Source organism: Hippocampus bargibanti, linkage group LG16 (assembly GCF_051943395.1).
Source record: "Hippocampus bargibanti isolate YZ-2025 linkage group LG16, ASM5194339v1, whole genome shotgun sequence".
Classification (NCBI taxonomy): Eukaryota; Metazoa; Chordata; class Actinopteri; order Syngnathiformes; family Syngnathidae; genus Hippocampus; species Hippocampus bargibanti.
In genome coordinates this window covers 11,011,205-11,026,053 of record NC_142749.1, presented here as the reverse complement: position 1 = coordinate 11,026,053, position 14,849 = coordinate 11,011,205, and the positions used below count along the sequence as shown (strand labels likewise).

The 14,849-nt window shown below is 40.7% G+C and overlaps 1 protein-coding gene across 1 annotated transcript; it reads right to left on the bottom strand.

Moving 5' to 3' along the window:
* Window positions 1-288: 288 nt before the first annotated feature.
* On the bottom strand, window positions 289-14,766 carry lars1b (leucyl-tRNA synthetase 1b). Its single transcript, XM_089017418.1, has 32 exons — window positions 14,635-14,766; window positions 14,217-14,338; window positions 13,938-14,025; window positions 13,779-13,859; window positions 13,562-13,699; window positions 13,088-13,249; window positions 12,898-13,010; window positions 12,772-12,835; window positions 12,342-12,430; window positions 12,015-12,240; window positions 11,662-11,749; window positions 10,605-10,681; window positions 10,419-10,472; window positions 10,201-10,341; window positions 9,345-9,422; window positions 9,164-9,249; window positions 9,019-9,084; window positions 8,825-8,907; window positions 8,416-8,554; window positions 8,110-8,322; window positions 7,356-7,413; window positions 7,145-7,208; window positions 5,222-5,405; window positions 4,798-4,888; window positions 4,540-4,680; window positions 3,832-3,972; window positions 2,523-2,633; window positions 2,332-2,442; window positions 1,482-1,586; window positions 1,279-1,374; window positions 1,054-1,186; window positions 289-738 (listed from the first exon to the last, which is right to left on the bottom strand). The coding sequence occupies exons 1-32, from the start codon at window positions 14,638-14,640 to the stop codon at window positions 536-538; spliced, it is 3,552 nt and encodes a 1,183-aa protein (XP_088873544.1). The 5' UTR covers window positions 14,641-14,766; the 3' UTR covers window positions 289-535.
* Between the last annotated feature and the right edge of the window lie 83 nt (window positions 14,767-14,849).

Here is a 14,849-nt window from a genome sequence, read left to right as displayed (position 1 = left end):
TAATCGTCAGTGACAAAATGTTCACTCGCCCTTGGCTCAGGAATATACGGGACAGGATGAGGGCTGCTCTCAGAATGAAACCCATGTTAACTCATTCACTGCCACACGTGCAAAAATGTGTCCACTCCAGTGCCAGGGTTTTTGTCATTGTCACTTGATTTCCAGGACCCACAGAATATTGACTTTTAGGACTACATCAACATTCAATACAGCGTTAGAAACTTTAGACTCTCTTTTTTCATCAGAAAGAAATAGTTAATTATTAATTCATTATGAACATGCTAAAAATTTCATTACAGAGGTTTTATTTTTTTATCTGTGGTGGGGTGGAGGGCACAAAAGTAGAGATGGGATTTTAGATGAACAGAAGACATGATTCCATTAGTATGAAAACAACAGGATCGATTTCATATTTTGATGATAAAAGCGGGCGGGACTAAGGTTTTTTTTTTGTAAATAAGAACTTATCAAATCCCAATGTCCTCTGATGTCACAGCATTTCATGATGGCTGTGTTACCACGTGTGTGTTTTAAACTAAACCAGGTAGGCCAGAGTGTCACCGATATCCACAGTGAGCCCGTTGTCAGCCACAGTGACTTTCTTCTCATCCAAATTGATGCTGAATTCAGACTGCGACGAGATGATGACTTTGCCCAGTTCCTCCTGTCCCAGCACGGGCACCCGACGGGGTCCCAGCAGGGGGTCTTCGTATCTCATCAGCTTCACTTTGGAGAGATCTGGTGGGAGGAAATGTCGGTGGAGGTTATTTTTGATTTGCGCAACATTTATGTGGCTTAGCTGAGAAATTTTAGGATGATGGGAAGGAAAAGATCCATTTGTTTGGTAACACTGGTTATTGAGCCATCCTGATATACCAGCTTCACATGCTGTGAGCAATAAAGAGTGAAAAGAACAGGTGGCATAATATCTTGGCAATCTCAATTCAAAGAAACATGTCCCTTTCAAATACCTTAGAATTATTCTTGGGCCAAACGACGTCATTGTCAGATTTAGAGGCCTTCAATCAACACAGGCGATGGCCGACAACCAACCTTTGATGAGTCTGTTGACCTTGGCGAGTCTCCGGACCACTTGGTCCCTGCTGTCCCCTTGTCTGATGTCGAGCTTGGTCGAGAAGAGGCCGTTGCACGGCTCAGGGTTGACTAAGGTTACGCAAACTGCTGGCTGTCGACAGATAAATTGTCCAGTTCAAATTTTAGCTGACCGCATGGAACCATGAGAAGCACAAAGCCAAGCTTCACAGGTGTGGTCACCACCTCGGATCTGAACACGTTGTACGGTTGCCCCGGGCAACAGTCTTCCTTCACTTTGTCGTCAGCCTCGGAGGCAAATAAGATGTCGATCCGCTCCAGCTGCATTAGGCAGGAGAAAAATGAAGGAACACACTGAAATGCCGCTATTATGCTGGTTAATTGCAGAGCCACAGTATATCGGACATTTTTGTGAGATGTTATCATACCTCAAGCGAATTGGTTAAGTAAACCAGGTTCTCCATAAGAACTGCCCGCTCGTCAAACTCCAGCTTGAGGTCCAAAACCCTGGGCCCGTTTTTTTCGAGGTTCTCCTACAGAAAGCCGTATGCAATGATAGTTTTACTTGCTGGGAATTTGGCACTCAAGTTTTTGTGGAAATAAATTGGACTCAATATATGTCCTTGAGGATTAACACATTCCCTGCCAGACGATGTGCAAAAATGTGTTCACTCCAGTGCCAGGGTTTTTGTCATCAGAATCAGAAAACCTTTATTTATCCCACAATGGGGAAATTTGCATTGTCACTTGAATTCCAGGACCCACAGAATATTGAGTTTCAGGACTACATCAACAATCATTGCAATGTAAGAAATCTTATCTCATCAGAAAAATGTAGAGTTAAAAAGAGTTAATTGCTAAATTATATGGGTCTGGAGTTATCTGCGCTTGAAATGAGGGCAGCTGTCCAAAACATAATGCAATACATAAATATTGGTTTATGTGGTACTTTCTGAAGCTGCAACAAAGTGCTAACATGGAAAAAGGGAAAAAAAATGTCAGAGGTCTGACCAGCGCTTTATCGGTACCGAAAACTAATTTGGGAATGGTGCTCTGTCATATTTTCAATTCCAGAATAAATTCGGGAGTGGCAATGAATGAGTTAAAGAGATACTTGCCGTGGGTGATTAGTCAACATGAAATGATATATTGTCTAATAAATGTACATGCTCTGCGGGGTTTAGTGAAGAACAGAGCAGGCGATTCTTCCACTTTTTGCTCAACACAAAATTATTTGAAGTACCAGTAAATTTTCATACCACAGTGTTGCTCGTGTACCTTGATCATGGCCACAAACGGCATGACTCTCTTCATGTACTTCTTCAATTCGGGTAATGCCCCGAGCTCACTCGCTATCACCTTATTGTCCGGAAGGACGCCGTTGTTGCTCTACACAAAGACCAAACAAAGCACAATTTTAGACATCCATTGAGCGCAACATGTCGAGCAAGTGTGTGCACGTCACTGACCTTATAATGCTTGCCCAGCAGGGATAAGGCACTGTGTTGCCATGTCGGGTAGGTCCTCGCCACATAAATGGTGCAATGTGACGGTTTGGTGGGGGGCTTCAAATCACATTTCTGCTCAGGGGGAAAAAAAGGAATGAAATATTAATAATTACATACAATTCAGCTACTGAAAAGGAACATTACCATAATGTAGAGGAATCTGATGATGTGTCTGCAGGTTCCTCTCAATAAATTACAATGTCCGATTAAAGTTGACTTATTTTATTATTCATTATTCACACCCAACTTTTATCGTTATACTTTCAGAAGGACAACCTTTGATCCTAAACAGTTGAATATGTAAATTCCTGCCAGGATACTTTTAAATTCAGATGGCCAGAGTCCGTTTTCCAGAACAGCTGACAAGTAGGATTGAAAACGATTGAAAATACTTTTGAATAATATTTACAACCTCCTTAAAAACAAACAGATTACATTATTTTTGTCTGTGTAAGGCATACATGTAAGGCGCAACCCTAGTGAATGGTGTATTTTCAACCTTTTTCCGTATATAAGGTAGACCGGACTGGACTATAAGGCATACCTTCAATGAATGAAAAAGTTTTTCCAAATATATAAATATATAACAGATATATACCAAAAGCAAAAACCTTAAGTAACTCACTCCCTGGTAAATATACCGTATTTTCCGGTGTATAAGGCACACCCCGATCAAATGGTGTATTTTCAACCTTTTTCCATATATAAAGTGTACCGGACTATAAGGCGCACCTTCAATGAATGAAAAACGTTTTTCAAATATAATATATAAACACAGTAAAGTCTCGTTATATCGATATTCACGGGAGTCCGAAAAAATATCGATATAACCGGGACTATCGATATATCCGACCCTGCGCGCATGTAATTTTCTCCTTGCGTTCATAGAAATAGTATCGTAATAAGCGGTACTATCGATATAACCGATATCGATATAACGAGACTTTACTGTATATAAAGGTTTTCCAAATACTATAAGGCACTCTGCATTATAAGGCGTTACAGTAAAGGCTGGGGTTATGCATGAATTCTTCTACAGAGGAAATGGAGTCGGTGGATGATGACAGTAGTGTTAAGACCTGTTGTGGCTCAATATGACTCCACATATAGGGCGCACCTGCGTATAAGGCGCAAGGTCATATTTTGAAGAAAATCAAGGCTTTTGGGTTCACCATGTACACCGGAAAATCCGGTAGTGATACTTTCAGGCTTTTACAAATTTCGGTTACCACCAGATGACCAAAACTCAAGTTGTATGCATGCATTCTACCTTATTTTTCGGAGGGAGCATGTATGCTTTGAGTCTCAATCGGAGGTCGTGCGCCGTCTCCATCAGGTACTGAGAGGAGCGGATGAGAATTTCATCTACTGGACCAGCGATGGGCCATGATGCCTTTGTGACGGAAGTGGTCTGTCAGAGAGAGAGGGAGGGGGTAATGACAGAAAGAGAAACAGTTTTAATTGGACTCAAGATAACCACCGTCATTATAATGATACAACATAACTGAGTGAAAATGTTCCTGGTGATTACCGATCGCTCTTTTTAGCCAGTGGAGAAAATTCCACTTGTCAAGCTACAGCTATTGCTACCTGGTCATGAGAAAATAGACTTCTCCAGTACAGCAGTCTTCATTTTCACTCTGACATGAGCATGTGGAAAATATTCTCGGGTGCTGTGTTGTTAGGAACGTGCACGGTAAAAGAGGAAGTGTGTGTTTGTGTCTAAGTGTATAAAAGCTCCAGGTGGTCACAGGGAAGAAATGTGTTAGAAGTGGATTAAATAAGAGGCGCTGATGGTGGGTGTACTCATGAATAAATATTAGCACTGGTCTTTTAAAACGTTGTTTTTGGTGGCCTATCATCCTTTCAACTGTACAAAAGGAGTTGAACACAAGGGGCGGCAGGGAAGGACTAAAATCAGGTTTGAAGTCTCGGCCAGTATTCCGAATGTGCATAGCAAAATTTGAAAATTTCTTACCTTGCCCAGCAGACCCCAGGTGTACTCGCACAGGTGCGGACAGATGGGCGCCAGCAGCAGCGTTTGTCTCTCAATGAACTGGAAGACCAGCTCTCTGTGCATGCCTTCAATCGCCAACTCTCTGTATTTATCTTTTGAAGCCTGTAGAAAGCATTCATCATATAAATATTGGTTCTGGATTAATTTAGGATTTTCTTTTTTGGCAGGAGGGATAAACAATTTTGAATTTGCTTGAGAAGATGACCGAATTTTATTTACCTGGAACTCAAAGAAGCCAGACTTCAAAGCCTCTTTGAACATCATTCTCTCATAGTGCAGCTCTGTCTTCAAAATTCCTGAATTCATCTCGCTGGCCAAGACACAAAATCCTTTAAAGTTGTGGCTGGGGAGGTTCTTCAAAAAAGAGCCTTTTTAATGCGGCCTCTGAAATGCTTCCAGACTGCCTCGCTACCACCGAGAGAGTCTCACAATTTACTTTATACCAGTTTTTGCATGATTTTTTTAGTGAATATGCATGGGTGCCCATTGGCAAGGTTAGTGAGTGTACACACTTTAAACCCCTTAACAATATGATTTTACTCTACGTTGGAGACAAAAACAGGAATACTTAGGCTTGCTTTGTTTTCCAGAAACCCAACATAGGATGATCTGTCCACTCGGTTACATACATGGCTGAGCCTACCTGGCAAAAACACGGTCGTTGAAGGTGTCGGCAGGTCCGGTCCTCAGGTTGTTCTGGTTGGCTATCATCTCCTTCACCCACTCCACCCAGGTATAAAGACGCAGGATGCCGGCGTCGGCCATGGTCTCCACAAAGTTAGCATCCTCCACCGTGTCTCCTGCGTCGGCCAAAGCCAGACGCATGCCTAAGATCGAAGATAGGTTGAAAACACAATTGTTGATCCTAGTTTCTCAAATATATAATTGAAACGAGAACCACAATACAACCTTCACATACAATAAATAATTAAATAAAATGAATATGATGATAACCAATGCATAGTAATCCTTCACCTAAGGTGAAAATTGACCCCCCCCCCCCCCTTCCAATATTACCTCATTCGCTGCCATTCAAGAATTTATACAGGAATTGAAAATGTGCTGTAGAGCGCCATTCCCGAATTTTGGGGGATTTTTGTATTCATTTTTTGGGTGCCGATGAAGCACTGGCCATGGCCTCTGGCAAAGTTTTTTTCTTTCCACAAGGGGCAGCCTTTCCCTTGTTTCCATGTTAGCGCTTTGTTCGAGCTTCAGCTGTTGTTAAAGCGCCATAGAAACCAATATGTATATATTGCATTGTATTTTGGACAGCCAGCCGCCCTGATTTCGAGCTCATATAACTCCAGACTCATATAATTTAGGAATTAACTCATTTGTTTCTGATGAAAGAACATAATCTAAGGTTTCTTATGCTTGTAGTCCTAAAACTCAATATTCTGTGGGTCCTGGAATTTGCGTCAGAATGACAAAAAACCCTAGCACTGGACTGGACACATTTTTGCACATTTGGCAGTGAATGAGTTGATGGCTAAACCAGAACCATAAACCACAAACTATGATCCCCAATAATTTAATATGCATTTAACTTAATCTTATAAATACCCTTAAAAATAAACATCTTCCAGTTGACTTTATTTTGATAAAACACATCTGAAGTGCATACCGCATACAAAGACAATAAAGCTTGTCTCTTAGTGCATATGCATCACTCTCTATATACATTAATGGTGTCAGACCAGCAAAAGTAATTTCATCCTTTCTTTGTTTTCCTGAGACGGGCAAGAGAGGCCATTTATTTATGTCTATGCAGATCTTTGTTCAAGGGTACAATGCTATTAGCATTGAGGCAAGGCACGATATCCATCAGAGTGAGGGGGGGGGGGGGGTCACTATTTGAAGAAACGTGCTAATTCATGTACAGGCAAACATGAGGACAAATGACTTCATCTCTTAATCAGCAAAATGACTGTCGATTTGAGACTTGTACAAATACCCAAGCAGAAACCCCTCCCAGCTAGGAGACATCATCAAGAGATAGCCTCATTAAACATTACCGTGATAAAAGCGATGTCACCAGAATATCCCCCACCCTTCTTGCTCACACACTGTTCATCCCACAGCTGTCAAACCAGTGAACCGCAAAAAAATAACAGGCCTCTGTCTCCATCTACAGGCGGAAGCAGCCTGTCAGCGCTCCGTCAGGCACCTATGCAAGGCGCACGACAAGCCGTGAACCGAAAACGTCTTTCTGCTGTCAGAACATGAGCTTCTTCACGCTTTCAGACACACAAAGCGACACATTCAGCGATCTATTATTCAACTGGCTCAAACTAAAAAAGGAGAGGAAGAAAAAAAGGGTGTCAGGAGATAAAAAAAATAATGGCACAGGTTTCTTCCACGCACAAAAAAGTAACTGTGCTGAAGTTAAATAAAGTAAAGCATAGAACGAAAACAAATAACATTAAAGAGCTACACTTTTTTTACATTTTCATTTTGTTCATCGTCATCCCAAAATGCAATTTGTCAAATGGTTCAATTAGGAGAGTTGGAGAAATGTTAAACTGTCACAGAGATGAAAGGACATTGCATGAAAGAATCAGAGTACCGTCTGCTGAGAACTTTTTGATGGCTTGGCTCAGAGTTAGGAAGTTTCCAGTTGATTTGGACATCTGGTCGACAAGAAAAGCAGATGGTAACACCACATCCCACAGATTCCCACAGAGAATTCCATCAAAAGCAAATGTAACACCACTTAACCATGACTAGTTTTTGTTTGATAAAATATGACAAATGACATTGTTAAAAACTGGACGCACCTTCTCAGAATTGAGGAGTAGATGCCCGTTGGCTCGCACAGCCTGCGGCCACTTCCCGCTGTGGACAATAAAAAGTAACAAAAGACGATTTTTAGCATTTTCTATGGCACTTTGGAAAGCATTTGTTGCTTTTTTTCCACAACATCTAACACTTTTGACAATTGCATGGTTTCATTAAGGACCAATATACATATATCCATCCATCCCTATATCCTTCCATCATCCATATATCTACCAATATACCCATCCACCCATATATCAATCCATCCATATATCCATCCATATATCCTTCCAGATTTCCATCCATATATCCATTCATACATCCATATATCCATCCAGCCATATATGAATCCATATATTCATCTATCCATCTATATGTCAATCCATCCATATATCCAACCATATCTTCTTCTTTTCCTTTTGGCTTTTCCCTTCAAGGGGTCGCCACAGCGAACCATATACACTTCTAGATATCCATCCATATATCCATACATATAACCTTGCATATATCATTCATCCATCCATATATCCATTTATATATGCATCCGTGCATCCAGCCATCCATTTATACATGCATATATCCAAACATTCATATTTCCATCCATATATCTATTCATGTATATTTCCATCCATATATCCATGTATCCATCCATATATCCATTCATCCATCCATATATCCATCCATCCCTCTGACTCTCCTTTCCCACAAGCAAGGGCATCACACCAAGTTGCATAGATGCATGTAATGGCTTACCTGTCATTGGGCCACATGGCCACGTGGTTGTAGAGGTAGTAGGACAAGTGATTTGGCACCAAGTCTTTGCCAGACACGCGCACGTCCACCGGGTACCAATACTCAAACTCCCTCCTGAGCCTCTGAAGGTGCTCTTTGGGGATATCAGTCTTTGGGAAAGGGGATGTTTTGAAAAATATAAAATCCCACACCTCCTTGGTCATCTGATGTGGCCTGAGACACACACAAAAAAGCACATGGTTGCAGGATGAATTCTGTGTGTAGGATGTGGTGGTTTGGTTCCCGTGCTGTGATTTTTGTCCTTACTTAATGCCCAGTGGCGAGGCCCCTTGTCCGTTGAGCACGCCTCCCTGGAGGAGGTGGGCCACAGTGTAGTAGGCCATGTAGATGGTAGAGTCCGACAGGGACTCAATCAGCCACTGCTCGTCCCAAGGCAGCCGTGTTCCTATAGCAACCAGGCACAAACACACATGGCACAGTGATATGATTATTGCACATACAATAACAGAGGCATCAATATGACAGCTGGCCTATGTTCATTGAATGGACTATCTGTCATTTACACTTTTGTAACACTTACATTATTTTAATATGCACCACAGAGTCACAAGTATGAAAATCTCCCGATTTATGTTTTCTGAAATTTAACTTGTATGCTATTGAAAATAATGGCAAATTAGGCTAAGAACACTTAAGGTCAAAGGTCATCACCTACCAAGCCCGTAAGTACGAGAGCAGGCATGTTCCTCTAGCCATGCCAAAGTAGCCTCAAAGTTTCTTCTGGTCTCATCACAAAATCTGGGCAGAAAGGGTTCCATGTTCAAAAATAAAAAATAACAATTAGCCTGCCAAAAAGTCAAAAATATATCCTGTGAAGTAGTTTAAGCACTTGATAAATGATCTTCTTACGTCTCCAAAGACTTGAGGACTTCATTGGCCTGCTGCTTCCATTCAGCATCACCATAATCCAAATACCTAAAACACAAATATTCTCATTTGAATACTACACACACATGACTCATTTCCACAGTTGCACTCCGTTTGTGTCACTCACCACTGATCACAGAGCGCCACCACGCACTCATCAGCTGAACGCGACATGACCTGTTTTTCTGGCTCCAAGTAGATGCAGGCCTCACCCTGAAAACCAGAGATGCATAGGCGTCAACATTTTTGAAGACGTTATTTCAATCATATCCATTACAAAGAGGCAGCAGACATAAGTCGCGTCCTACCTTTTCTACCATCATCTTCTGGATAGGCTTCTTGACGTCCTGGACCTTCTGCCCTTTGTAGCCATCAACCAACATGATCTGAAGAAATTATTTCATCGGTATAAATGTGCATGTCATGCAAAGTAGTCTGGCATCCTCGCACATCCCAAAAAACAACGTTTTTTAAAGAGCAGAAATAAATTCAAATTGCCCATAAGGATGAATGTGAGCGTGAATGGCTGCTCCTTTTCATATGCTGTGCGATGGAGTCGCAACCAGACCAGGGTGTAATCAAGATCCAAAACGGGTGGCAGGGATGCATCTGGGAAATTTTAAAAAAAGAGGGCCAGTTGGCCCAATTATGTCTGAAAAGGGGGACATATTCTGAAATTGATGGAGTCCGAATTAACTGCATTGCCAAAGTATACAAAACTGTTTGAAATAAACCAAAATACATTCATTGGAGCATATTTCTAAATTGCAAATGAAAAACTATTATTTCAATAAAATCAATGTTTCTAATATATATCAACAATTTTTATTCAAGTAAAAAATGTATTCATACATAAAACATTTTCAATTTTCTTAGTATTAGTAAGTATAAAACGGGGGTCCGAGAAAATAAAATGATATGTAAGGAAATATATATGTATATATTTTTTAAATGTGTTTGTGTAGCGAATTGCCCTACCACAATCGATCCTGTGCTATTTCGATATTCTATTACAGAGAAAACAAAGAGAACAGACTAAGCACAATTTTGATTTGCTCTGTATATTGTGTATGCCGACTGAAAATTTCCTTGTGTGCCTTGTGAGAGCCATTCCGAAGTGTATTCTATTATTACAAACAGTGCAGTCAGTCAAGGTGGACCAACCCCTTCATAGAATCCCTTTAGGTAGACTTTCTCCTTCGCCTCGGCCAGCTTCTCTTTGTCATTCTGGCTTTGGATCTTCAGCTCATCACAGACCAGTGGAGCAGACAGGTTCCCATAATCCGGAATGTCTATAATGGGAATCTGAAATACAGACAGACACCCAACAGCCTTATAACTACAATTGATGAGTTTCAAGATGTTTGAGGAGACGAGCTTACCGGTTCGAATGGCAGCACCATCTTGTCCTCGATTCCATACTTCTCCCTCAGGGCCTATTGAATAGCCATATTCAGTTTTAGCTTCCCAAGCTTAGTCACAATAAATGTGACATCTGGTCAGGTGACTTTGAAGCATTTATGCTACTGAGTTAAAGCTGTGCACTAGTATAAAAATGCACAACTCACTTGTTTTTTCTTGATGTCCCTGAGAGCAGTGATGTCATCAGGGGCGTCAGAAGGCACGCTGGTAACTACCCCTGTGCCTGATGGAACCCAAACAAAGGAAAACATTACATTTAATTTGTCTGTGTAAGCTCTCAGTCATACGGGAGTGGTCCAAAAGGTTTCTTCAGCTGTCATTGGATATTGGATATTGGATTGGATATGCCTTTACTAGTCTCACAGTGGAGAAATTCATCTGTACCTCTTTGAAGGTGTCTGACGTTTCCGTCCTCATCCGAAAAGCTTCGTCAGCGAACTAAAGTTGTGCTGGTCGCTCTGGTCCTATATATGTATATATATATATATATATATATATATATATATATATATATATATATATATATATATATATATATATATATATAGGACAGAGGTGTTCTGCTTTGATTGGTCCCTGCTCTCAGGTTCAGGGGGGGGAGCAGGGGACTACTCCCTGAAGCTAATATGATTACTTATTTCGCTCTGTCTGATTATGTTCAATGACTGGCACTGATTGCCTCATCCGCTCTGGTAAGTTTATTTGATACAATGTATCGAATAGTTTATTCGATACATTGTAAAAATGAAGATTGTAAAGAGAATTACATTGGGGATTCTAAACAAATGCTCAAAAAATACTTTATCAACATCGCAGGGATAATAATAGTAATAGTAGGGATAATAGGGATAATAATACTAATAATAGTAGTAGGTCTCAATCTGCAGTACGTACTGTATACACCTAAAAGCTAGCAACCACTCATTTGACGAGAGTAAGAACAAAAGAAGATGTCTGACTGAGCACGGAGATGGACATTTCAGAAAGAAAAAGGTAAATAAAGCTGCTTGGGAAGCATTGAAATGTCAGCACGTGAAACCAATCTGTGCTGAGCACACCTCATTGCATTCCTTAACCTTTAAAACCAGGTAGACCTGAGGCTCATGAGAAGTTTGACTCTGACATTTAACTTTTTTTCAAAATGATAAACACCCGGCGTGTGAGTGTGAATGCTTAATTGTTGAGGATTTACTTTCTGCTAACCTTTGTCCTCTTTGATAGTTAGCATGGGCAGAGCGTAGATGATCTTGTAGGAAGTCAGGGGAGCGCTCAAGGCGCAGCCGAGGACGTCCTGTGAGCACAAAGGTTTAGTTATCACGGTTGGATGAAGTGCAAAAAAAAGGCAACGATTTTAAAGGGCATTACGATTGCTTTGTTAAGTATTGCCAACTGTTTTCGATTGCCCTTTTGTCGCCTTTATGTCAGACAACACATTGGTTAGTTATTTGCCGTTTTCTAATTATGTCAAAGGATAGTGATTAAAACCACCTCCTATCCGATTTAGTAGCACCAAGTGATAAGCTTTAAAATCGCACACAATTAAAAAATATGCCTACCTGTCCGAGCAATTCCATGACGACAGGGACTACACCGTTCTCCTTGGTGAAGCCTTGGAAGGACATGTTCCTGGCAGACCTCCTTGTACAAATGAAGATGTCCCCAACGGTGGTCTCAAAGGCCACGTAGTTCATGTCGGGTCTCACCCAGCAGTTAGTTTGACCAAACATTGTCTCAGGCCTCAGGGTTGCAGCCACCAGGTAGATGTTCTTGCCTTTTATGGAACTGCAGGGAGGAAGGCGGCAATGCTATACTTGGTTTTTTTCATGGGACTTAAATGTTCGCTCAAATTGACATAACTGACAAATGAGCAGCTGTAAAATTACCTGCTGTAAAAAACCTTGGACTTGAATTTGGCCGTGTACGGCTCCACTATTTTCATCTTGATGAGTGTGTACTCCTGAGGTGCTACTCCCTGTAAGTGAAGATAAATAAAAAATAAAGTCAAAGTATAAGAGATTCATAATAATATCATTTAATAAACAGGCTAGGTTCATACACCTTTTCCGAGGTTAAATTTAACCACTGAGAACTTTTCAGGTTACATTTTATACTTAAAACTTAAGAAAATGCAATGCTCACTTGTATTATTTTGAACCAAACTTATTTCTTCAAAACATGTCACAATGTCACAACCACATCAATCTCATCATCTAGTGTAGAATGCCAGGCACCTTTTCCTAATCCTGGAAAGTAATACGTAGTTGTGATTGAATATGATCATATCTTGTTTTTCATTGCAGCAGGCAAGCGTACCTCTCCTGTTTGCCTGTCATGGTCCATACATGGTTGTCCATCCTTGGGGGAGTAGATGGTATACCTACAAAAATAATCATAATATCAATTGCCATTCAAAAAAAATGTTGATTGTTTACATCTCACCTTTTCCCAAATTTAATTTTTTTTCTCTCCTTAAGGGTGATAAACTGCCAGCGGACAAAGGAGTCGTAGAATGGGTTCACGTCTGTGGTGATGAATGAGCGTCGCCAGTCCACCTCGAAGATCACACGGCACATTTAATAACCATTCAATTCGTGTGGGGAAAAGAATATGCAAAAAAAATAATTTGTACCTTGACGCCCATCATTTTGAGATCTTTCACAGCCAAAGGTGGGAAATATTCCAGCCAATGTTCAGCATTGGCGAAGTCAGAAATGTCGTGGTCCGTCAGGCCGAGGGATCTCATGATATTCCATTGAAAGGTGGCGGAACCAGATTTGGCCATTGCTTTACTCTAACAGTGAAACACAATGACAAAATGTCAGAAACTGGAAATACACAGCAATAGTGTAATATTATCTTCTTAAATGTCAGATTTACAACTGCACAAGCTCATGACTTGAAACGACAGAATATCACTAATCCAGCCTTTATGATAAAACAAATACATTTATTGTGAAACTATATGTATATTCTTCCTTCCAAGAGGGAGAAAATGAGACGTCTATTTGAGGCAGGTGTTTAATTGTCGTTAATGGATGACGCCTCCACTCAAAAGTTTATTTTTGGGGACTGTTGAAGGCATAAAACACAAATTTAAAGCCACCTTCTTTCCCTTGGCTTTGTCCTTAATGATGATTTCATCACAAGTCTTTGGCTTTTCTTTCTCTTCTTCCTCCTCATCCGGAAACTGTGGCGGATTTCCGAAGAGTTCCATCTCCCGCTTGAGCTTGTCTGCACAGGCCTTTGTGAAAAAGAAAAGTATTATTTTTCTAAAGGGTTATTTATACGCTGAATGTATGAGTCAATCTTCAGTAACTCACTTTGATCGGCATGCCTGTGCAGTGGAGACCAAATGGGAAAAGGCATTTCTTCCCTTTCAAGGACTGGTAGCCAACTGCAAACTATAAAACGCAGCATAAAACACGGGATGGATTTCTATGTTCTGGTCTTCTTTACCATCCAAAGTACAGTGCATTTACCTCACACTTTGACAAGCTGAATGTGTGACCCAGATGTAACCTTCCATTCATGTATGGGTAGGGAAAGGTGACAAAATATTTGTTTTTGCTGTGAAACAGAGTGACCGGTTAAAATGTGGATGCAAAAAGGGGAACCATAATATTGCATCAGTGAATCAATAATCCAATATGTCATTGCACACGATCTGTTCATTTTCAATTGTTGATATCGAATGCAAGGGTTAAAAATGGTTCAAAGACTTGTGTAAACAGTATTAAGTAACAACGTGGGTGTCTTACTGTGCACTTTCCCCAATTGTTGTCGCTGCATCACTTTCAAACGTTTTGTCGTTCTCCCATTTTCCTTGGATTTCGAGCTCAATCTTTCTCAAAAAGTCCAATTTTGCAGTTCCTTTACGCTCCTGGAATGGCATTGTAACCAAGACGTACATAAACTCAATGGCAGATAGAATTTAAAATACGTGTCCAAAAACGTCAATGATGGGAATATAACAATTCACAGGAAATATAAAACTTTAGAACCATTCTTTAGTTTAAGTTTCTGTAGTTGCAGTACTTTGACTGTCAAGCCGTTTTCTAGCTGTCTTGTAGTTGCTACAAGCATGCATGCTAGCTGCATGTCAATGTAATTCCAGTGCAAAATGCCCACCGTGGCTATCGATCCCGATATATACTATTCACAAAAGAATAAACGTACCGTCATTTTGGTACAACCGACACGTTACTCCGTTGCTTCTTAACAAAAAACAACTAAAGCAATACACATGGACTGCGAAGGCAAAGGAAACCCACGCCACCGCTGCTGGGCTGATGACACCGAGCTACTCGCATGGGCCTCTGGGAGATGAAGTCCGCGGAGCTGTCACATAACGCTTGCTCTCAGACATGTAAATTTGAGGCAAACTTTTTTTT